The following is a 25,366-nucleotide window of genomic DNA, read 5'->3' on the forward strand; positions in this document are numbered from 1 at the left end:
CGTCAACCATCTGTTGTTAACTCCTCCTTTTACACCACAACATTTTCTAAGCTATCAACAATTTCTATTCCTTCGGCCAGCAAGAATGTGTCTTTGCCAATTCGACGGTAAGCAAAGACCGAAACCTCCACCACGGTTCAAATACCATAAAGTCCTGACACGCCATTAAACAATTCCAAGTTCACCAAATAGAGGGCAGGTAAAAAAAAAGGCGTAAAGCTATCTCCCGCCAGATTTGGAGAATTGCACCACTTTCAGACAGCAAGGAAAAGCAGGCACTTAGTGTAGCAAGAACTTGATGTTCTGAGGATGGCCTGTCAGTCGATCAAATGTTGGGTGGCGTGATTATTTGCAGAAGCAAACTCTGACATGTGCACGCCATTGAGCCAGACAGAGGCTCCAAAATAAGAATATATACAATATTTTGATGTTTACCGCTACATAAAAACAAGGAAGCACTTTAAACACCTTGAAACTTCAAAACCAACTTAAATTGTATGCAAAATAAACCAGATGTGATCTTTTTTGCTGCGTAGCATGAAGAAAACGACATTCATGCTAAAGTAATTAGATAGCGTCTGATTGACACGCTTGTGGTGATTATTGTACTAAAATGTGCCTTTACGTTCTGCATAGTAAAGATCTTGGTTTGGCAAAGCCTAGTTTAAGACTTGGATTCAGAGAGTTCAGTATTCATGTAAATAAGTTATGAGACCTATATTCCATTTCCTCCTTTCATTACAGAGCAAATTGTCTGACCTGGAGGTCCTCTCTCTGCTCATTGCCGCACTAAGCCACGATTTGGACCACAGAGGTGTGAACAACTCATACATACAAAGGTAAGCATTCCTTCGCAGATGTAGGTTTCGAGTGTAAAGAACTGCAATTTCAGCTCTGCAGCAAATGTTTTCTCCACCGGAGTCTACCTCGTGTTGTGTATAGCTTCCTTTCAAAAGCGTTATTAGGCCCAGCAGCTAAATCTTAGCATGCCTGTTCGCTACTGTGACAACAAAGCAGTGGCCACTCAAAGGAATGTGCAGTGCTGTGAAGTCATAGTCGCAGTATTGCACAACTGTCGGTGGGCTGGATTGGGTGGGGCAGCCAGAGACCCAAGTTACATGCTTGCAAGAAGCACCCCAGGTTTTCAATCTAGAAACCAGGGCTGCTGACACCAATGTCATTTTGTGTGAATAAACCTGACATTTTCTCACTGTCCCTTTCATTCAAATGAAATACTTACCTAAGATTGCCGTTGTGGAGATGGAAGGCAGAGCTTCCATGTAGAGACCCTCTTCTATTTCCATGGCAGCCGGCAGGGGCGCGGAGCGGCAGCCGTTGTTGCGTCACTGCCGAAGGATTTATGTAAATGTGTTATTGGGGTGTGAAGGGAATGTTGACCGGACAGAAGGGGAGGGTGGGGGGGGGGGGGGTGGCATGGTGGGAGAGCAGCCTTGAGGTTGCTTGGAAAGTGGGCTTGGACCGTGGGATTCAGCCCACGATCCGAGCAACCTGATTGGCTGGCTCCCCCACCCCGGGGGCTAATTGAACAATAATATACAATTTCAAGGTTAACAAGCCAAAGACCATTACGACCCAATACTGCCTTTCTACAACTGTGTATCATTGCTATTAGCATTTTGGAAATTAAATAATACATGTTTTTGAAGTTATTAAATAGTATTGTGACTTTTTCACTAGTTAGAAAGAAGAACTATAACAGAAAATGCCAGAAGGGGAAAAAAAGTAGGAGGAGATACTTGTTGCCCCTTTTCTATTTCTCTTGCTGCCATTTTGCGGATTACTGAATGATGAGGGAATGTGGACAAGGGAAGAAGGTATCTATGCTGGGGGGACAGGGGACCTTCTGGGTGTTTGCTTTGATGGGAGTGGGGAGTGAGAGGGTAGGGGTCAGGTGGGGGGAGGGTAAGAGTAAGCAGAGTTTGGGGCAGGGGAGAAGTGAGCCAGTGAAGATGGCGTGTGGGAGTACGGAGCTCACAACTTGCACCACATGCAGTCTGTGATCAATGGTTTCAGTATGCATTTGGAGCAAGCTGATTGGGCCAGACACCTGCTGTGGGTGCTAGTGATAGAAAAAGAGCTATATCCAGTGGCTCATTAAAGCACATCTTCATCAAAGCGACCACGCCACCTCTACACTTTCTCTGCACTTTAATAATGTTGATGCTTCCCATTAAAAGAGCTAGCTGCTGTCGGCCCAGCAGCAGGGAGAGCACATTTTATTGACAATGAAACACAGTGCACAGCACGAAAGTTAATTTTAGTAGGTATCAGGAAGGGTTTGTTTTCCATCTCAGTGTTTCCAATGGCATTTTGGAAAACTTGAGCTTTGCTCTCATTTCGATGATGTCACTCATAATCACTTGACGGAAAATCTTTCCTTTGTTGATACCTGCCAATCTACAACTCTGTATATTCCACTTGCAGCATAGGGCAGCCCAGAAGTCTCTGATCATGACAAAAGTGCAGTGCTGCTGATGACGAGTGACTGATTACACCTGTGTGGCAAGGTGCATGGTAGACATTCCCCAGGTGATCTGAATGCATGCGTGTGAACATGGCAGGCGATAAAGCACAGTGGGGCAAAAGCAATGAGCACCCAATCTCTGTAGTACTCCCTTTATAGACTTCCTTTTCCCAATTATTCTCTGAGTATTATTAGTAGTGTGAAAAATGTATCAACTAAGTACCTAAATTATGTTTCGTGATCTGGTTCGAAGACTGCCTCGTAGCCATCACATAAATCATCAAATAATATCTGAAAATCAATAGCAAATTGCGAATGCGAGAAGGTCATTCCTTTTAAAAACTCTCACACACTGCATCCTCACAGGCCCACATGGGATCCTGCAGCCTGCGGGCAAGCTCTGTCCTGCCATCGGACAGCCACGTGCCACAAACCCAACCTTGACTTACAGGTACACTATCAATGAAACTGGCGATGGCCACAGTGGAAAACTGCTTCATGACAGCCTACCACCACCATCCAACAGCATGTATTCTTTACTAACTTTGATCACAACCTTAGGAGCCATATTCATTCATACATGCTCGTCATTCACCATAATTATGGTCCCAACATGCTGTTGGTTGAACGCCCTCAGAGGGACCAAATTCCAGATATGAGAAGATTGGGATGTGCTATTATGCGTGTGTGTGTGTGTGCATGTCTGACATTAAATCATGAGAGGGTGGCCAAGACCCTGCTAGCCACCCATGTCAGAATGGTATGAGGATGGGTGGAACGAGGTAAACTAGGAGCTAAGTGGGAGGGTGTGTGTGAGAGGATAGACAGTTATGTGTGTAGCTACAGTTCGACATTTTTTTCGTGGAAGGTAACTTCATTCTTATGGTATGGGGGTTGTGCAACAGGGTTTCGGTTGTATGTGAAACCAGATGTGTGTGTGGGCGTGAGGCCGTGCATCCTGTGTTCTGCCAATTCTCTTATTTTGAACTTTTAAACTATCTTACACAACTGCTTGCAATTGCTTAATTTTTCCAACTGGTCATGACGCAAGTTATAGATTTTGAGGGCTAGCCCCAGAAGAACACCACACAAATGCAGCATTATCACTCCAGTTCTTCCCATCTAAGAATCCCAGCATTGTACACTAGCTTTAACATGCAACCTGTTATCTTACAATTCGAATTGTTCTTTTATGACGCGCTTAATATGAGCAAGTGGTTTCTAAGCACGGGATTATCATTTGAACCTGTGTTGTGATGCATTGTCTTACTTCCAAGATGAACGCATTGCCCCTGAACGATCCTTCCTCTTGGTAAATTCTGGTTTTGTGCAGTGGCGGACAGTGCTTTTGGTTTATACATCCTTATTCCTCTTTCACTTTTACAAGTTGCACACAGGTACTCAAACATCTGATCGCACCTTCAAAAAGACACTGTCCACTGGGATTGCATAATGCGCCACAGTGGTGCTCATTGAAAACGCCCAGCCATTTATCTCCATGTGAATAATAAAATAGCCCATGACACTCCTTCATGATCTAAATCTGTTAAAAACATTACTAGCCTCGTAAAAAATTGTAAATTTCGAAATACCTCACACTGCAAAACATTTGGCGCAATAGTCCATAGGGATTGTAAAATATCTCTGACCAACACGCAGTATGCTAAAAAGATACATGATATCCAGAGCTTATTTTCCCCATCTTTTGCCGGGAATTCCCATAGAAATATTTTCTATCTTTTATCAGTATTTCGACATGCTTGGCAGTCTCTCACAGCTAACTCTTCCACGCATTCTATTTGGGTCACTGGAATTGGACTCTAAAACAAGTGTAGGTCAATTGACACCTCTTAAAATACACACATCTGCTTGTGATCGCTCGTCCAATACATGCACGTTCTGAATGCTCACAAGGCCAAGCAGGAACACCTCTTTCTTTCTCTTCATTGTTAGTATATTGGCCTTTCGTTCCCATGTTCCCGCCCTGCTGCCCTGTGGGCGCTTTGAAACACAATTTACTTGATGTATAAGCATCTTACAAATGCACAATAAAATAAAATTAAATACTCATACCCTTCCACAACTTGCAACCAGGTGTAGCCTGTAGGATTTCGGGCCCAGGCAAGGATGTGCATTCATTTTCCTCGTGCCAGAGATGGACCACACTGGAACTACTCCATTCCCCCAGACCAGCTGGAGTCGAAGATACACGTAAAAGATATTGGGACAGGGGAAGTGCCACAAAGCTGATTAACGGTTGACAACGGAAGACAACGCACTTGCACGAACCAAATGACGCAAGGAGTAGTAGGATTGTTTTGTTTTCTTCATCCCTGTTCCCCTTCTCCTCTTTGTCTTGTTGCGCCTTGAAACACCATTTGTTTTATAGGTGCATTGTGACTACCCAATAAATAAATAAGGCACAGTACACAGGGGTGTTTTAACCTTTGCGGGCACTTATATTTTAAAAACACAACAGGATTATATAGAACATTCTTTATAGTGCAGCCCACCCCCTTCACTGCCCCCACTCACTGTTTGCCACTTTATTAATGAGACTATTGGATACCCATTTTAGACTACCCCATACCAAATGAATCTTGGGAAGGTTCCTAATCACCCCTTCCCCTGAGCTCACCTGCTTCCTTTCGATAATTCAATTTTTCAACCCACAATACATTCTTTCTTGAATAAGAAATAACAGAGGCAGGTGCAGTCTACCCTAAGTATTAGTCTAAGTCTTAGTCCCGGTCTAATTTTAACTGTTCATAGTACAGTAGCTTTAATGGCTTCTGCTGCTGTCATCCACTTTTACACTTCCTGCAAAACCGCACTGTGCAATGTGTGGCTTACACGGGCTAATTAAAATGCCCTTCAGGGGCAGATTATAGCTGATCCAGGAAACTCATGTTCCTCTTTGGCAGTGCCTGATTTATATTTGGGGCTAAAACAGCTTATTTTCTTCAATGGTGATGCTTGATTTATATTAAGGGCTAAAGCAGCCCAGATGTCCTCTGTGGTGGTGCTTTGACGGTTGCAATGGGCTACGGCAGCGCAGATTCCCTCCATGGCATTAAGGTTTGGGTCCGCCACCATGGGTAGGTCAGAGCAAGCGAGTCCTCTGCTTGGCTCTGCCCAGATACCTGCCTACATGAGCGGATCCTAATACGAGCTGTCTGACCACTCCGCTAGGCCTCGGCCACATAGGACGCAGCAGCCAAGGCTCCATGTAAGTCACTTTGCGGCCCTCTGCATTTCACCCCGGGGTGGGCAACACCTTGCAGACCCCTCGTCACTGTGGGCATCGCACGCACATGCCACCTAGCCGACAAGGTAGGTGAATCTTCACTACTTGCCCCATCTGACCCAAGGCTATGCTATCTTCACCCTGATTGACACATGCATGCATCCTGGACTTTGATCTTCTCCGGTCTACCCAGTTTGGCCCCCGGGTGGACGGTATGGTTCTCAGGCCACACCGTTCACACAGGGTTGCCCGATCACCTGTTCTTCGGCTGGCCACATCTTCACCCGTGCTGCATGAGGTTAGGGCTTCAATCTTCTCTAGCCTACCCAATATCGTCCCCATGTAAGCCTATGGACTCAGGCCATGACCTCAAGTCTGAGGCAGCACCGTGCATCTGGCCTTAAATCGGGGCTCATATTTCACCCGATTTGGCACACGGCTCAGGACTTGTCCTCAGTCATTGGGCCAGCCGGGTCTGGCCATGTTACTTCTCTCTTTCTCTCCTCTGTGTCATGCTTATTGTCATCAGACTGGATATTTCAACTGTCCGTGTTGGGGAAACTTTTGTACTGTCACGTAAGTCCAGTAAACATAGTCAAAGCACATATACATTAATAAACATTGTTTAAAGCCATTCACTGTGTTTGTGTCTCAGAAACTCTTTTTCACTTCAACATTGGCCTTATCACCTGAAGTCATCGGGCCAAAGACTCTGCACATCCTTCTTCATCGGGCACTGTATGGCAACAATACAAGCAAGATTAGGTGTACATTTGTCACAGTATTGAATCTAAGCTAAATAGGATATCGATCCCCATTGCTAGGTGCCTCAGTATTTAGAATTGCAACAAGTAGACCATTCTGGCTCTAGCAACCTCACCATCAATTGTTTCTTTGTCAGTTCTCTATTGTTTTGTTTGCTTTTTTAAGCACAGCTCTGCTTAGTAGATCATCTCTTTTCATTCATCCACCTTCTTAAGTGCTTGATCCAAAGCCCATTCTGGGTATCCGTTGTTAATCTTAAACATATTATTTTACTTTTCCATTAACAAATCAGAGTTCATAACTGCAGTTTCTTATGTTTAACTGTAGAAGGTGGTGCCTGTTTCTGTCTACGACTGAACTACGCATTGCAGATTTATGATAAATATGTGTTTCTATTGATCACCAACCACTTCCATCTCTAAGTCCAGGTAAATCAGCAGTCTGAAACCTGTGCCTCTTCATTTTGTTTTGGATTCTGGCTCCCATGATCCTACACCATTGATTATGCCGAATAGGGGTGATAGTAGTTGTAACCCAGCAGATTTACAGAGCTAAAGGTTGCAGCCCCCTGAGTTAGATGATGGGTGCGTTGCTGAATTCATGTTTGCAATGTTCAGTGATGCCATTCTGAATCAGTGTTCCTATATCATCCTTCAGCTGTTGTGTTGTACCATCCCATAGAATCAGAACAACATCAATATAGCAAAGCCACACTCTCTCAAGTTCTGCAAGTGCCTGTGTGGGACCATATTTGTTCCCACCATTCCAAAAATATATGTGCAGACAAAGGAGTATAGTATGCACCCATGGCCATTCCTTGCTTTTTATTATATAATGCATTCCATCAGACTGACGATGCTGTCAGCTTCTCAATAATCATCAATGGATGTATGAGATGCTCACAGATCTTGTATTTAAGACATTCGTATTGGGTCTCATTCCATCTTGATGACTGTTTTGAGTGTCGAGAAACATTATGTTCAAAGTGGTCAGCATACATTATTTTCTTAGAATGTAATAGTCCTAGCTAATTTAACACTGAAAGACTACATCTGTTTGTTCCTCCCAAAAGGAAACCATAATTTCAACAACGTCCTCTCAAACCTATAATTCATTTAAACATAACCCCCACCATTGCTTTCATTAAATAAATGCCTGGACATCCTAAAATCTTCTGTCCTCCAATGAGGCAGAAAGGCAGCCTCAGTGCTTTCACCCGAACAATGTTCTTCAACTGTTGCCAAAAGAAAAATCACCTGAAAATGTTTAAACCACAGAAAAAAGAAGCAAATATGGCGGTTTTGCCAGTTCTTCCTTTCAGATCTAGGTTGCACTAATCCAGAGACATTTTTATGGGAAGGCAAAATGGGCCCCACAAGGCTGCCTGATCTAAAGAAGTAAGATTTAATTGTTTGCCAAACTTAAATAGCACACGTCAGGATATTTTATGACTCGCTGCTAAGACTCTAAACCTATTGCCTGTCTGTTTTGACAAGTCCATTCTGCCATGATCTATTCATCGTGTAATGCTTTCTGTGTTCACTGTGGTATACATAGTTTGTGTGTTCCTTACAGCACAACTCCTGTAGCATTCTTTCCTTACTGTGGGAATTATGCTGATCATGTGCAGTAGCCAAAGTTGAAATGCATATTGATAAATTGAGTGCCACAATGGTTCGGAATTTAGCTCAGTGTGTTAAGCACTGATTGCAGAAATATTTATTCACGTCCAAGATTGGAATGGCACATTCCAACAAGGCTGGCTGAGCCTTTCCTATGTCTGAAGTTTATAAACCTGCCTGCATATGTTCTTTGTTTTGCAGCACAAAAGGTGTTGTTATAAGCAATGTACCTGCACCAGATAGGGGTTGCTATAAAAACTAACATCTCATCCATATGGTGAAGGTCTTGAAATTGGTTTGCACATATGAAGTGTTGTAAAACTGAGCAATCGCCTCCAATGATGAGCATAAACTGTTAGTCCAAGAGGTGAGTAAGTATTCAAATTCAAGACTGTGGAACTAAAGCATTCATGCTTGTATCCGGGCTTTGCCAGCAGACGATACAGTCAAATCATCTAATATCTCTTACATTACTGTGCTGTCTTCTGTGAGTTTTTGTCTTCTCACATGCTGGTGGCATCGTTTATCCCATGACTTGATCTGTCTTCTTATGTAATCCAATTGAGTGGAAGAAGTGTACACAGAATGGAGCAGACCAAATATTGCAGGCCTCGAGCAAGCATATTTTAAGGTCTTCTCGTTTGACACAAAAAAACGGTTTGCTTTTTTGTAAAAGTCAAAGGTTTTTCTGCACTTTAATGAATGGCAATTTCACAAGCAAAATACAAACCCAGATTCAATCTGTGAAATCACATTGATTGGTATGCCCGTACTTATATACTTTCCTTGATGATGGAGAGAATGAAGCTAGAATCATTCACATTTTGCGTAACAACCTGCAATCATATTTGGTTTTTAAAAATGGTCATGTTTGGTAATGCGATTTGTGTACTTTACAAGTCAGTATTATAAAATGAGATTATTATAGTTCATAGTAAAAACTGGAAAATAAACTGTTCAAATGCAGAAATTGCAGAGTTTGCACACATCCCAGCTTCACCCCTTAACCAATGTGTGACCCTGGGGATTTAATGTAATCTTTTATTGCCTAAGCTCTCATAATTGCCAGTCCCTAAACATTTCAAAATATTCAGCCCTTCAGGGTGATTTCCTTCTCAGGGTATGATCTTCGAAAAAACCTCACTCAGGGTTTCACTGGCTATAGTGTTGCTTCCACTATAACAATGAGCATTGATATATTGCACACCAGATGCACTTATTCCTTTGGTCTCTAATGGCAACACTATTTGAAAACTATGTCCCACTTAAAATCTCAGTCTGTCTGAATACAGACACCTTCCTGGTAGCTTCTAATCTGCATCCACTCTCCATGCTATGGTATGTATAACTTTCTCCTTCCATCCGATTGGTCTCCCCTATCCATGCTTGAGCACTTTTGCACTCTGCAAGGCAGCTAATGTGATGTGAGTTCTCTATTCTGGGTTACACATACCTTTTACACACGTCCTGCATTATTACTGCAAGATGCAGACCTTCCTGCAGGGGTGTTGCTAGGTCTGGAAAAGACCCGGGGCTACGCTAATGTCGGAATTGTTGGGACTGGGGGCTAGCTAGCCTTTTGGCTGTAGCTCCTGAGATTCTATCCGGGGCTACAACCAAAAGACTAGGGGCTATAGCCCACTTAGCCCCCCCCCCAGCAACGCCTCTGCCTTCCTGGATGCTATTGATAACAGGTCCCCTGTATCTATAATAGAACAGAAGTAACATCTTCGTAGACTGCTAATGTTAGCCGTCAAAGGCTACTTGTTTATCATTTTTATTAGAGCAAGAATGAAGAGGGTAAGGGGACTTAAAGGGAATACACATGCTTATTTAGAATGCTGTGAGGCAGCATATCAACCTATGTGTTGTGATTATGACTGGGGTGGGGGGAGTCCTGGAGTGTGACCAGATATTATTGATCATGCAATTTCTTTGGTTTGGTGGAGGAGGTGCCCCAAAGATGTCTGTGCCCAGGTTCCCAAAAGTGCTTAGGATGGCCCTGCACTAATACACAGTCCAAAGAAAACAGAATTACACAATTAACTTCCAGGTCCTACAACACTGCAAGCGCAAAAAACAAAACAAAAACAAAGACACCAATACAAAGTAATACAATGATAAGAAATGGCTTGGAACATTGTCATTCCAAACAAAGTCTGCCCATTGTCCAATGAGCTTAAGTGTTGCAACAAATAATTCACAACACAATGCAACAGATTTCAAAATAACTAGAATTGTATGTTGTGCTTAATGACAATAATGACAAAATTAGGTCATTTCCGCCTAGTGAGACAACAATCCAGCTCAGCTGCACAGGAAAAAACTACTTAAATGCACACACTCGTTTTTCCTCTTGGATGCTAGAAATAGCACTAATGTCGATGCAGCATCAGTAGGCAGCAGCACATGCCACTATATACACCTCAGCTAGTTACCTTCACAAAACAACTCACGCGATCTAGCCCTGCTGCTACATCTACATGCATGGTTGGGGGGGTGATGCGCCAGCTAGACCGTGCCCCTCTCAAACCTGAGCCGGACCATCTGAAGTTCTGGAATCTTCTCAAGACCTTCCTTTTCTCCAGCCTTCTCTCTCCCTCTTCCTTGCTAACCTGCTATCCTGTCCCACAGGCTACCAGGCCACTCCATGACCAGTTTTCCTGCATTGCCTCTGGCAGGCCTACTGCGCACTTAGGGGCTATAACTGTAACTCCTACTGCCCTCTGGCTTCCATGCACTTAGCCAGAGCCACGCTGCCTTGGCTATTCTTATTCAGAGCCTTGGTGCCCTGACTGCACTGTCGCCTTCTCTTTCCGCCTGCACTTTTGTTGTCGCACTTGCACGATCCGAATGACACAGGGCCTAGTAGGATTATTTGTCCTGTCTTCCCTCTGCTCCCCCTTCTTTGTCTTGTGTTACCTAGAAACACTTGTGTACAGGCGCGTTATACATACCAAATCATATCATATCATACCTACCACACCCGTCAATAAGCACAGAGTTCTGCTGCACACGCGGCCCCACATGAGTTCTCCTGGCAAAAAGAACAAGATTTTGCCACAGTAATATGCTCATTTGAACCAATGAAACCGCCATGCTACACAGACTGAGCAATGCAGCATATCCCAGACAAGGTCCAGTACTCGGCAAACCTGAGTATGTCCACTCAGTACCGAGTGCATGTTATTTTATCACCTCCTAGACCACATATCAGTCCAACAGGTTTCCTCCTTGCCAAGGAGCATCAGCCACAGACTTTAGAGCAGATGTGTTGTGGGGAAACAACCCACATATCAACAAGGTTAAGTATGTGAACTGTCCCGAGGCACTGATCCCAGGTGTCATTATTATCCAACTCAATGGTACTCATTTTACCAACCTTCGAGGGATGAGAGGCTGAGTTGAGGGTGAGCCCTGTGGCCTGCAAGCCTCACAAAGATGCAGGCAAAGTATAGTCTATTGAGCGATCTCTCCGGCTTATAATATAAGGCCCTTTGGCGGAATTTCCTCCCATTGCATTTTATCCTCAGCATCACCTATCCCAATTCTCTGGCTGACCAGGACAGCACATTCCCACCATATATTCTGTTCCTAAGGTAGTAAACCAGGGAAACGTTAGATAATGAGAAACGAGCGAATTTGCTGGAAATCAAATGCTATCTTTCTGATGTTCTGTTCCCTCTGCATGCATTAGAGAAGGTTTGCTTTTGGATGACGAGATTTCAGTTAATCTGTCTCTTTTAGTGGGTGTGTTGTTACTCAATACTGCCAAAGGCGATATAAAGAGGGACGAAGGCACATAAGTTAAGGCCGCAGCCTTTCCAAGCAGGCCCGTCCTTTGCCAGAACATCTATTTAATGCATATGTTCGGAAACACGACACAAAATACTTCTGCACAATGTCAAATCACACAAGAGAGTGCTTTAACCCCAACAAAATGTCCCTCGCCTGCCAACAGCAAGTGAACAGAAACGTGCAACTGTGTTGTTTATTTTCAAGTCCATGTTCATGAAAACATCTGGAGATGTGTCATCCTCTCCACAAGCACATCCTGGGAACTCAGCGTGCAGCAGAACTCAAGCTAGTCCAGCTCCAGGCCTAAGGATGGAATCATAACATTTGCTTGGACTGAAAAGCAGCTCGGAGCCTGGGTATTTCTTTTCAAATCCCTTGCACAGCTGGATAGCAACTTAACAGGGAAGATGTCCACAAGGGCCGATGCTTACAAAGGGGGAAAGGAAGTGAACGATGGGAGGGGGTTGGCTCTTGGCACGGATGTGGTAACGCTCACCAGAGTGGAAGATAAGGAAACTAGCAGGACTGCAGAATCACCCTCCTCGCTCCCCGCTCACACCGCAAGGGCAGAGAAGGGATCTGAAGGGCCTTGATAAGGAAGGATTAAGTCCATAGCAAGGTTACCAGTACACAGTGCACATGCCGAACATGGCTCGCTAAATGTGCGCAGCAGCAAATCGCCAGACTGCGGGGAAAGGCCCACTGCTTGCAGAACATCCCTTTTTATCCCTGAAACTTCAAGTATCCTATGGCCAGTATAGAAAGACACAGCTACCGTGAACGCCCTCTTTAGTTATCCTAATGCAAAGTGAAATTACAGCATCTATACACACACACACCTACACACACTGCTTACAGCATTGTTGTGTGCACAAAAAGACAAAAATACTGCACTCACCTCACACACAACCTCCAGCAATGCACACACACACTGCTCCTCGCACTGCACAACATACTGCCCCTGCCCCTGGCACCACTCTACGTGCGCACAAAACCCCAGCACTGCATGCCCACAAGCGCACACATAAACAAAACCTGACTTCGGCAACACACTGTAACACACACCACCCCCGCACCGCAGACAGACACACAGACACATACAGACCTACGCTCAGCTCTATGCACACACACACATAGTGTGCAGACACACACACACACACACACACACACCAGCTCAGCACTGCATACACAGTGCTGCCCTCGGACTAAAACGCTCGGACTGCAACACAGCAACCTGACGTGAGAATCACTGGTTCCCCGTCAAAGCTCGGGTGGACTTTAAAACGTTACCTATCGCGCATTGGTGCATCTGTAATGATGGGTCCCTCTACCCCAATACCAGTATTACTCAAAATGTCCCTGTGTGTGTGCCAAGATCCAGCTCCAGCACTTTGCTGATCACCCCCCCACTTCAAGGACAAAAGAGCCGGTGTCGGTTGCTGCGTCACGGCTCCCTCTCTCTGGAACTCTTTGCCCACACCCATGCAAAACAAACCATCCTACACTACGTTCAAAAAGCTAGTAAAAACCTGATTGTTTGATAAATACTAGTAAGATGTGTTCTCTGTTGCTATCACTACCAATGCTTGCCACTAAATGTACTGTTCGTTTTGCTTATTCACTGTACCAAACACTGTGATACCCTTGGGTCTCTGTGTTACAAAAATGCATCACGGAACATAAACAAAATTTGCACGGCACTGTACATACCGCTCCGCGTGCTCCACACACGTGGGCCTCATTATGAGTTAGGTGGAACATTCGGAGGCAAGAAATAGCCCTGAGGAATTACTGTTACCGCCACTTGGTCTGGCAGAATTTCCGCCTGATTACAAGAGGTGGTGGCAGTGTAATTACCCATTTATTTTGGGCCCATTGGACCAAATGGGGCATTTTTGGGGGAATTACCGCCGCAGAACCTCTTTGGTAATTCAACCAATTCTGCCGATTTTTCGGCATTGATTGGGAAGATTTGCCCCAAGGGTTTTGCTGGAGGTAAATCCTCCACTCAAAACCACAACTCATGGTTTAGCATAGTGGTAAAATTGGTGGTACCTCAGTTACCGCCAATCTGAACACTCACTGCCTAACTCGTAATGAGGCGGATTGTCCTTAGCATTGCATATGCACTGTACCAGCCCAACACACGACTGTTCTTAGCTAACTTCATATAACAAATATTACACTGCTATGCTAATTGGGCATATTGGAATCTGGCTACTTCGAAATTGGATGCATGTAGGTCTCATTACGAGTTTGGAGGTATTTCAGAGGCATTGGAGGTATTTCAGAGGCAAATCCCCATAGATACCACCAAACAGATTTACAGTTACCACCACTTGATCCTGTGCATTTACTACGGGATTACAGGTGGTGGTAGGCGGTGTAAATCCACATGTTCTGTAGTCCATAGGATTCCATTGGGGATTTTTGCCCGAATTACCACTGGTGGAATTACAAGTGGTAATTCTGCCGTTTTTTTTTTTAAGGAAAGTTGAGGATTCACCTCCGGCATCATACTGGAGGTACATCCTCCACTTTCCCACCAGAAATCAGTGGAATTACCACTCGTAATCCCATGGTGGTAATTCCACCAAAACTTGTTTTACAAGTAAGTCAGGCGCCGGTAACTATGTTGTTCCCCATTTCCATAGAGTCCCATAGAGTCCTATAGGACTCTATGGGTCATTGACGGTGCCGGTGTTTCAGTGAAAGTCTGCGAGCGGGTGCAGTTCCGCCCGCCAGGGCAGACCTGGCGGTCGGGACTGCACCCACCCGCAGAACTTGTAGTTTGCCGGTCCAGAAACAACGGTGACAGTAAGCTTACCGGCACCATTGTTTCCGGACCGGCAAACTTGTAATGAGGAATTTATGACAATACTGCTCAATAATTTGAGTCGTTGAGATTTTCATACCAAAATCGTGGAATAATTTGAACACCTACACCTTTGATGGCTTTGCCTGGTATATCAATGCAGTACCTGGAGTAAGAGAACTTGGGCATATGTCACTACCTGAATAATGGTGGTATTTTCTGAGTTTACAATGGCATGAACTGAAGAATGGAGTGAGGACCTGGAGACATATATATCAACAGCTTATATATCAACCAAAACGATTGGCTTTTAGAAGTCTTGCGTGTTGTATTATGATGGGTGCCATAATGAAAAACAGATGTTGCCCCAAGTCTCATCGCTCACAATGGAAAAGGATTGCAACATTGAATAAACAAAAACAATTCAACATCAGTTGTGTTTAGTTGTCTTGCCTTGGTTAAAAAATGGTATGTAGTATGGCCCCGGCTCAATGTAAAGTACACCCTAGTTGCTCTATCCCTTTTGAACCTTCCAGACAAACTGTGCACATCCATTCCACTCAGTTAAAAAAAATCTTCATGTAACATGGATTGGGGAAATAGCTGTTTACAGTACCCAAGCAGCAAAATCGGTGCTAGTGTTTTTTCTCTGTTTTTAGCATTGGTGCAAATGTTAGCTAATCTGTCCACGTACTCAAATAAATGATTGGAAGGCGCATCTAGGGTATGTAGCACCACCAGTTGGACACCATGGACTAGAGGCGCGATAGACCATCAGTGATCGGACCACCTTTGGCCAAAATTCATGGCTTATCTCCAATGTATACCCACTGCCTGGCAAAAACATGAGCTGTCTGTAAACAATAAAAGTAGTAAAATTATTTCTTGCCTGGCCAGTACCATAGGGAGGAGTCAGCCTGACTTTCCGTCCCCTACCCTCCCACCCTGTGCAGCAATGCCGACAATTCTTCAAGCCCTTGCTTTCCCACGTTGCTAGTTAAGTTCCAACACAACTCCACTTAGCAAGCCAATGGTTAACCATAGACGGTGTGAGAGGTGCTGTAAACTGTTGGCCTACATCTTGGTGCAAAATAAGCAGTGATCTCAACGTATACATCATGAGGGAGAGGTGAGGGGGGGATAGCTCAGGGGCAACAGGTTCATCTTAGAAACAAGAAAACACAGCACAACACAGGTTTGAATCCCGATCCCGCACTTAGAGACCAATATCTGGTATTAAGCGCGCTATTAAAAAACAATTATAATTGATCAGGCTGTAAGATGAACAGAGAGCTGTGAGTCTTCATCAAGGTGCAAGCTAAGTATTGAGCTAAGGCTATGCATCAGAGGACAAGATTAGCATGGAAATGTGGGTCTTTATGAAAGTGCAAGATGAACAATGAGCAGATGGCCTGCAGAGTTGAAAAGTGAAATGGGTGTAAGGTGAGCAGTGAGTTGAGAGTCTGAAAGACAGTCCAACATGGGATCAGTGCTGGGGATCTGCATCATGGTGCAAGTGGGCATTGACCAGAGGGACTGCACCATGGTGTGTAATGAGCAGGGCTTTACTGATGATAAACGAGAAGCAATGAACTGAGTTTTTGATTCACTGTGTAAGGTGAGCAATGAGCTGAGGGTCTGCATCACTGTGCAAGATGAGATGAAGGCCAGTCTCACGTTGCAAGATGAATAGTGAGCTCAGGGTCTACATCAAAGCATAAGATGAGATGAAGGTCAGCCTAAAAGTTAAAGATGACGAGTAAACTGAGGGTCTGCATCAATGTGCAAGATGACGAGTAAGCTGAGGGTCTGCATTACAGTGCAAGATGACAAGTAAACTAAGGGTCTGTGTCACTGTGCAAGATGCCCAGTGAGATGAGGGCCTAAAATCCTGGTGTGAGAGTAGACGAGGGTTTGCTTCCTGCTGTAAGATGAGCAGGTAATAAATATCTGCATAGCAGTGAAAACAGCATTGATCTCTAGGTCTTTGTCACGGTGTGAGGTGGGAAGTGAGATCTCCCTCATTTTTTTAAGGTGGGCAGTAAGTAAGGGCCTGCATTATAGTGTACAGTCAGCAGTGTTCTTAGGGTATTATCATGGTGTAAGACGGTTAGTGCCAACACAATTATACTATGCCACAGAATAACCCCATTTTAAATTGTCTAGTTTATTGTAATGATTTCTGCTTGTTTGCTGCATTCATTTTTTTAAACAATACCTACAAGCATGTGACCCTCTCAGACAGGTTTCCTTTTGCATGCCTTGAAGTTTTGAAAGTATCATTGCAAAACCAAGAAAAGATTTTGTTTGTGCTCTTCTGGCAGAAGCAGAGTTACAATCATATAGCTTTCACCCCCGCTGTGGGGGGCAGACATGGCCTTTAATGGTCCCAGCCCGAGGCAAGGTCGGCCTGAGCAAAGAGAGGGCCTAGGCTCGGGCTGAGTGTCATTAAAGGCTATGTCCGCCCCCCACTGCCATATGTGTGTCGAAGAAGGAAGCAGAGACAAAATGACATGGTGGTGGTTCTAAAAGTGCATTTAGGAAAATAAAAGGCCTTCAATATCCCTATCTTCTAAGAGGGGTTTCGTCAAACTCAAACTCCATTTACTTCTATCCCTTACACTTCAACTGAAGAATACTCCAACAGAAAGTTACTTCTCCAGGATAATGTCTCCCTTCTCATGATATTTGGGTAGTATTCAAAGAAATGTTCTCTCGCACAAAGAGTGCCGGAGGGAATGGTTCCCTTGCCCTGGCTTTTGGGTTCCACACAATCTTTCCACAACTCCATGTTCTCGACCAGGAGAATGAATCCATTCGGTCAAGCAGGTGAGTGAGGAGGGAGGGGGCGGGGAAGGAGTTTGGCTGGTTTTGGGGGGGTGGTCGTATGGGGGCAACAAGAAGAGGCTTCCTGTTGCCTCCCCACATTTAAAAAATAAAATGGCGCCTCCTTGGGTTTGGGGGAGGTTAATGTGTATTCTCACTCGCTGTTCAAGCCACCTGATTGTCTGAGCGCCCTTCCCTGGATGCAAATACTCTTTGCTAAGCATCATTCTTTTAGAATATATTTCACGTTTGACCATGCTAATTGTAAAAACAACAGTGGTTCCCAATCCCACATTTCACTCGGATGATGCGATGCCAGTAAATTATTTAGTATAATTCAACAAAGTGGCATCATTTACATGAAATATGTTGTGCAACCAATGGGAAGTCTAGAACATCAGTGGTCAGTTCTACTCATTGGCCCCGTGGATCTGGTGAGCAGCCAATGAAGTTGCTAGGAACATGGGCTTAACCTAACAGTATCAGACAGTAAACAGTATTTAGAGCAAGCAGTCCGCTGCTTCTACACTCACCCCACTGTTTACCTTTTTGCTTCAACATCAGTAATCCCTCTTTCATGGTGGAGGTGCCAACAGACTAGTCAAGATTCATAATGATCAGTACAAAAAAGTGTATTTTACAACACAAAATGGGGAAGGATTTGGGATGCACAGTACAATTAAATGTGTGTGAATCAAAGAAGAGCAATTCCAGCTTGTTTTGGGACAGATGCCCACAGTCAGTGCCTCACTACCCTTGGACTCACCTACTCAAGTCTAAATGAGTATCAGAGGGGTTGAAGTCTCCCCAGCACTTCATTTTCTCTTGGTTGTGGATTCTCTTTGTTGTCACCTGGGTTAGGATGTCCATAGGCCACCTTCTCCTTCGGCATGGGCTCTGGGCTTGTCGGTCCAATATCCATGGTGTGTGTGAAGCATTGCCAGGGATTCCCGGGGCTGGGCACGGTCAGGCACCTCCACCACAGTGACTTAGGCTTCTCCATCACAGCCTCTTAAAGCACTGGACCACCTGGTTGGTGGGTGTCGTGTGGTTTGGGCCTCACCGTGGACTGTGAGGCTTTCTGTTAATGCCCCCTTACATCAGGTACTGTTCCCCCACTTAATGCCCCAAAATCCATGGACCCTCTCAACCCTTCCTTCCTGCTATGTCACTGCCACCTTCTCCTGCTTCTTGTTTCCAATTAGAATCTTATTGAAGATGACACTCTTGGCTTTCGGCCATTTTTTTAAAAAACTTAGCTGGCTCCCTTATGGTTATAGAGTTAGATTGTATAACCAATGTATTATTATTAGGGTACTTACTGAGCATGTACCTGGCTTTGGGAAGCAACTGAGCACTTTACAATTATATTTGGGAAGAACACAGTGAGGGAAGCAAAATTGAATAGGGAGCTAACAGGGAAAGGCAAGAGTGGACAACTGGCAGCAAGGGATCTACATGCAACAAGGGGAGGAGATAGTAGGGAGCAGATCACAGAGTCTCAGGTAGGGCGAGGAGTGCATGGTGTTAGGGGGAGCCATTCCATCAAGAGGAAGGACTTCAGCTCTTTCCAGAACTGTAGACAGTGAAGGTGCAAGTCTTATGGTGATGGGGAGGAGATTCCAGAGTCTTGGAGCATAGACAGAGAAAGGCTATTCCTTCCTGCACCTTCAGAGTTCAAGTTTGCACATTTCCCTACTTCTGGCATATCGCAGGCCTCCAGAGATGCTGAGTTTCTCAGTGAGGTAGCTTGGGGACATCAGCATGACAGCCTTGTAAATGATGAAACAGGATTTGAAGATGATATGGAATTGCAGCTGGGAGCAGCGCAGTTCGATGAGGGTTGGGGGGAAATGGTCGAATTTGCTGAGCGGTTTTCTAAGTCTTGCTGCTGAATGCAGTACACATCTCAAAGGGTGCCAGGGTAGTTACCCAAAGGCCTTCCAAAAGGGCACTGCCACCATTCAGGTCGGAGAGGACCAAGGCTTGGACAGAAGAGGATATTAAGTTGTTTTCTGGGATGAAGGGCTTGATTTTCCGCAGGAGAGAAAGTCGGTACCAAGCCGTTTGTGTCTTCCTTGCTATGTGCTGTTTGTACATGAAGTGTCTGTTAATGTTGAAACTAATGGAATTGGCGCAGATGGTTAGCTGAAGTGTGAAGCCCTCGAGGTTTATAGCAGGGTCTGGATGTCAGTGTGTTCAGTGCAGTTTGCCAGCAATAGGCATTCAGTCTTGGAGGGGTTGAGCTTCAGGTAAACACTGAACATCCAGGACTGGATTAATGTGATGCAGGCCATGAACCTCTGGATGTCTTCAATGGAGAATATCTTGAGGTAGATATGCATGTCATCTGCGTATTGAGGTATGTGTATGTTGCATGGAGCGAGGAGGGTTCAGAGCAGTTCCATGTAAAGATTGACGATCATAGGGGACAGGATGGATCCTTGCAGGACTCCACAAGTGATAGGTAGAGTTGGTGATCTGGAAAAATCCACTTGTATGAGCTGCTGGCGATTAAAAAGGTAAGATTTGAACCAGCAACGTTGTAGATTGTCAGTGAGTGTCTGATGTTCTGCTATGTCAAATGGTGCTGAGAGGTCAAGGAGAATGGCAAGGATGGCAATCATCAAGGGTTTGAAGGGCATTATCAGTCACGTTGATGGTAGCCAATTCTGTGCTGCATCTGGGACTGAAGGAGGTTATTGGCTTCAATGTGTTGGAGGAGTTGCTTGGCTACTGCTTTCTCAAGGATCTTACCTAGGAAAGGAAGATGGGTGATGTGGCGGTGGTTGCTGAGATTGTAAGGGTCCAGTGTTGGTTATAGGTCAAATGTTCGAAAACAAAAGGTTCGAATGCCTATTCTTTGACAGTAAAAGGACCGAAAAAAAGGATTGAATTTTTTTTTATGGGGGGGTTTAAGGGGGTGTTCCCCCCAGCCCCCGTTTTCCTTTTATAAAAAGTTATTTATATATGTTAAACTAAAAGAATATATAAATGAATAAATACATTTAAAAAATCAATCCTTTTTTTCGGTCCTTTTACTGTCGATCAAAAGGTCATTTTGATCCTTTTGATTCGAACATTTGACCGAACACCTCCAGTGTTTGTTTCTTAAGAAGTGAGAGTTGATGATTGTCAGGTAAGGCAAGAGTGCTTCAGTCGGAAGGGTCTTGAGTACGGAGGCAGGGAAGATGTTGTCCATCTATGTTATGGCCTTGAGGAAGATGTTGTCATGCATGAGAGACATGGTGGTGACCAGGTCCGCAAAGTCTTCAATGAAGGAGGTGTTGTGCTGGATTGGTCTGTAGATGAGGTGAAAAGAGACTGAGTCCATTGAGGAGAGCAGGAAGTGGCAGGATAGGTTTTTCGAATGAGCCAATGGTGGTGGCATTGATTTGGGTGCATGGCTATGATGTCTTGTGAATGGTGGCAAAGCCTCCCCCAATCTTGTTTGACTGGTCTTAAAGAGTTCTGTAGCCATTGGGGGTGAAGAAATCTAGGATGTGGGTGGAAGTGGATGTCATCCAGGTCTCTCTAATGAAAATGGCATCTAAGTCATGTGTCGTGATGAGGTCAGTGATGTAAGCTGCATGGTTAATTGCTGAGCGGACAATGGCAAGCATCAGTTTTCATGCAGTGATGGATTCTGGAGTAGGGATGGTGTGTACAGTGACATGGGTGAGGTTGTTGCGATGCAGTATTCAAGATGTTGCTGGTGAGCAGTGTGGTTGGCAGTGGTGTTAGCAGGGATGGGCTGTTGCGAGAGAGAGGGGTGAAACACATATTCAAGGGAGGTCACCTGATGTTAAGAGGGGCAGGGATTATGTTCCTGGGTCCTCCCATTTTGAACAGGTCCAAACAGGAATTGCCTTTTTTTTGTCTGCCCTTCACTTTGGATGCCCGGGTAAGAGATATCCTTGATCTAAGAGTTACGAACAGAAAGTTAGAGGCAGGGCTAAGGATGTGGGTGGTTCTTAAGTCACATGATATAGATCCGCTTGCATTTGCTCACCAACTGCAAAGGACAAGAGGTTGGAGGTCTGCTTAAGTAGGGGGAAAGGGGCAGCAAAACAAGAAGTCACCAACAGATTAACACTGATTGACAGGTGGGTGGGGCTTGGGTCACGTGACTTAGATCCACTTGCTCACCAACTGCAAAGGAAAAGAGGCTGGAGGGCTGCTTAAGTAGGGAAAACGTGTTGGCCAGATGTTTATTTGAATATTAGACAAACTCAAAATAAGACCATACACGGCAGCTATGCATTTAGCAGAGCAGCATCTTAAAAGGCAAGAATGTGTTGCTTTTTGCTACAGTATTGGGTGGGTCACGATTTGGACAGCTACTGTCACTCTGCTGTGTGCTTTGGGTAAAGAATCCAAACAGAAACAGCGAATGGGCATCCGAAAAGATGCTGCTGAAATGAAGCAGAATTGCTAAATGGTAGCTCCAAGAACAATCAGCGCACAGCAAGCCGAGTCAACATTAAGTAAGAAAAATAATATGGAACAGTCGCAGCACTCCAGGGTTATACTCCTTCATGTGCAAGAAAATATGTGCATTTATTTAAAAAAACAGGGCGCTGCCATGTTTACCCTGGGAAACACCTGGCAGGTGGATCTTATCACAGTTGGCCCTAGACAGCTTCCGTGAACTGTAACCCAACGTGTTCGGAGAGGGTCACTTTTAAGCCATCAGGCATCTGAAGAAAGCAATCGTTCTGCCATTTTTAACTTCAAATGTTATAGTATTATTAAATATAATAGTAAATATCATTCATAATCTAGTTCAGAAGATATAGAAAGAAGCTATTCATTTGTTAAATTTGAAAAATATGTTGATAGCGTTGCAGAGGATATGATGTATAAGGCTTGTCAAAGGAAAAGAGGACGCCCTTGTTGGTGACAAAGTGTTTTCTCAAATAAATTCCCACAGATATTTTTTAAATATGCCAAAGTTGGCAGAACGTTGGAAAACATCTCTGTGCAGGAAAGAGAAGCATTATTACATGGTTTAATGTATATAATGCATTTCAAAGCGGTCTTGCATGGCACACCTCTGCTACTTTATTGTCCTTGTTGCTCGAGGCTCTGCAAGACACCGGTAGGGTAGAGATCGTCAGGGGACTAGTGGGGAAGGCAGGTGCAAATCTGAGGCGTGGATGAGCGCAGGCTGGAAATAGCTGCGTCGTGAGCGCTTGGAATTGTTCTTTGGGGTTTGGTGGTGACACTGGGGTGTACATTGTCTGGAAGTGAGAGCCCAAGACCTAATAAAATCACAGCACTCCAAGATGAGGGTAGTTTCTGCCTTGGCAGAGAGAGAGAGTGAGTGTCTGTGTGTGTGTGTGTGCGTGCACACTCCAAGATGAGGGTAGATTCTGGCTTGGCATTGTGTGCGCGCGTGCGTGCGTGTCTGTCAGTTTTGCTCTACCACTATGGTATTGGTGGGCATGAAGTTTCTGAGAGTAAGGTGGGTAATGTGAGAAGATAGGAAATGTATCTCCCTGCCAGGTGCTTTTATTGAACTTTGACACGTGCATTTCTATAGATCTTGGTCTTTATTGACGAAGACGCAATATATTCTTTCAATTTAATTACTAATTCAATGAATGATTACTTGATAGATAACACAGTAAGGGGGTCATTTTGACATTGGCTTCATTTCTCTGTAATATATATCGCATACAGTGTTTCCTGTTACCACATGCGGTAGTCTGAGGTCAATCAAACAATTACAAGGATTCCACCACAAGTAAGGAAAAAAGTGAGAAAATTGAGTGAACCAGAAAGAGTGCATTTAGGTATTCCATTACCATGTGTCCCAATACAGGAAACAAGATGACAGCCAATAAAAAAACAAAAACACAACCCATTCACAATCCACCAATCCCAGTAGGCATTGACACACGGTGACAGGTGCAGTTGGGAGTTTGAAGGGTTGCCGATGGCACTATAAGTAACTCACCAACTAAGAGTGTGTGGTGCTCATGGAAGAGTTGTCAAAGGAGATGCCTAGTTTAGTCGAAACCTCTTTGCCCAAATGGGCAGAATCTGGCACTGCTGTCTCGCCCACTGCAGGACAGTAGAAGAAATTAGGATAAGGTACACTGACCTGAAGAACAAAGTGTGGCTTTAGCTGGCAGAGCATGGGCACCAGGCAACGCCACTGGAAGTGGGGCGGGCGCCTCCCCGGTGATTAGGGTGGTGGAGGAAAAGATGGCCTCAATCCTTGATCTTGACAGCCCAGAGTGCATTTAGAGCCAGGATGTTGGTACAGGATGCACCACAGCTGGAAGAAAATATACTTACAGCAAATTACATTGTCAGTGGCTCTATAGTAGTACATAGGATGTGAAATTAGCATGTCAAATTACATTGAACATGCATGACAAATGTGTTTGTCCTCCAGTGTACCCATGCCACATGGAGATCAACCTATCCGCTTCAGGCCAACATTGGGCTATGGCATTACACAATATGCCTGTTGCATAGGTCTTGCATGACAGCTTAAAGGGTGGCCACCTGATTTTACAGCAATTGGGACCAGAAACTAACATGCCAGTTTAATGTTAAAATGTACTTCACGTTTACATTGCATGTCGCCCAGCACTGGCAACATTACACCACCTGTGTATGGCATGAGAAGCAATAGCCAGGGCTCAGTGGGGGCTCAACAAATGACATGCTCATGTCACATCCTATGTACTACTATAGAGCCACTGACAGTCTTTTCACTGGATCCTGCACAAGTGCTGTGACCTCTGAGGGTAATGTGGAGGAATATGGTTATGACAGAAACCCAGAAGATGGAGAAATTCGCCCAATCGGCTACCATTGCCTGCATTGTCACCACTGCTGCAATGACCACCACCTTCACTGCACCATCCTCTGCAGATGGCCATAAGGCAAGGCACAGCCACCTACATTCCATGGCTCTCAAGCAGCCATCTCTTATTAGATCCCAGGATAACGTCCAGCCCCAAGTTGCCCTTGGAGCCACAAGAGAAGGTAAATTGTCGCTCTCTTCGAGCATGAAGAAGATTTTCATGTGGGATGACAAGTAAGGACTCCACACCAGGTGCCCATTGGGAATCATGATCCTGAGGGCTTGGAACAAGGTTATCGCCATGATGTGATCCTGATTATGTAAATATTGGCATTGTCACAGAGGATGACACTGGCACGCAAGGGGGCAGGCCGGGGAAGGGGGATAGGGTTAGCTAGGGTGATGTGGCACAATATCTACCCAATACCATGCCATTATGCCTCCAATCCAGACTATGGAGACTGCCACATATGACAAGACTAGGCAAAAAGCGGCAGCTATGAAACATGTCTCTCATGGCATGTGCAACTTCTCAAACCCACCCTGGGAGTTACAGAGGAAAACTGGGAGTCGAAACCAGGCCCTGCACAGGGCAATGAACCTGATGGCTGCTTCCAGTACCCTACATAGTCAGCACGTGCAGGAGTTGACTGTGGAGACCAGTAAGGCCTTCTCAATTATATCACATGCATTTGCGTGCCTTGAACCCTCCACCACCAAAGTGGTTATGGGTTCACTGGATAATTGTGTGATTGTGTGTGTGTGCGTGTGTTAATGCTGTTGGGTTAGGTTTGAGTTGTGGCATGTATGATATAATGGGGGTTTAGAGACAGGATTGGGGCATGGTTATGTGGGTTGTGTTTGTGTGTGGGGTGTGTTTTCGTGTGTTCTGGGCTAGGAGGGGCAGGGGGCATGGGTGTAAGTAGTGTTTTAGAGTTACTGGATGGGGTTACATGTGTGGTTTGTTAGAGAGGGTGGGGTAGAG

General features: G+C 44.7%; 1 protein-coding gene across 5 annotated transcripts in view; it reads left to right on the forward strand.

The window, feature by feature from the left end:
* The window catches only part of PDE5A (phosphodiesterase 5A), a 959,918-nt gene that overhangs the window by 809,332 nt on the left and 125,220 nt on the right, over window positions 1–25,366 (forward strand). For all 5 annotated transcript variants that reach the window (XM_069630677.1, XM_069630678.1, XM_069630675.1 and 2 more), the window contains exon 14: window positions 745–839. In XM_069630677.1, the coding sequence (XP_069486778.1) occupies window positions 745–839 (95 nt within the window). The remainder of the gene's footprint in view (window positions 1–744; window positions 840–25,366) is intronic.

This window comes from Ambystoma mexicanum, chromosome 6q, assembly GCF_040938575.1.
Source record: "Ambystoma mexicanum isolate Mex_15411 chromosome 6q, UKY_AmexF1_1, whole genome shotgun sequence".
Taxonomy (NCBI): Eukaryota; Metazoa; Chordata; class Amphibia; order Caudata; family Ambystomatidae; genus Ambystoma; species Ambystoma mexicanum.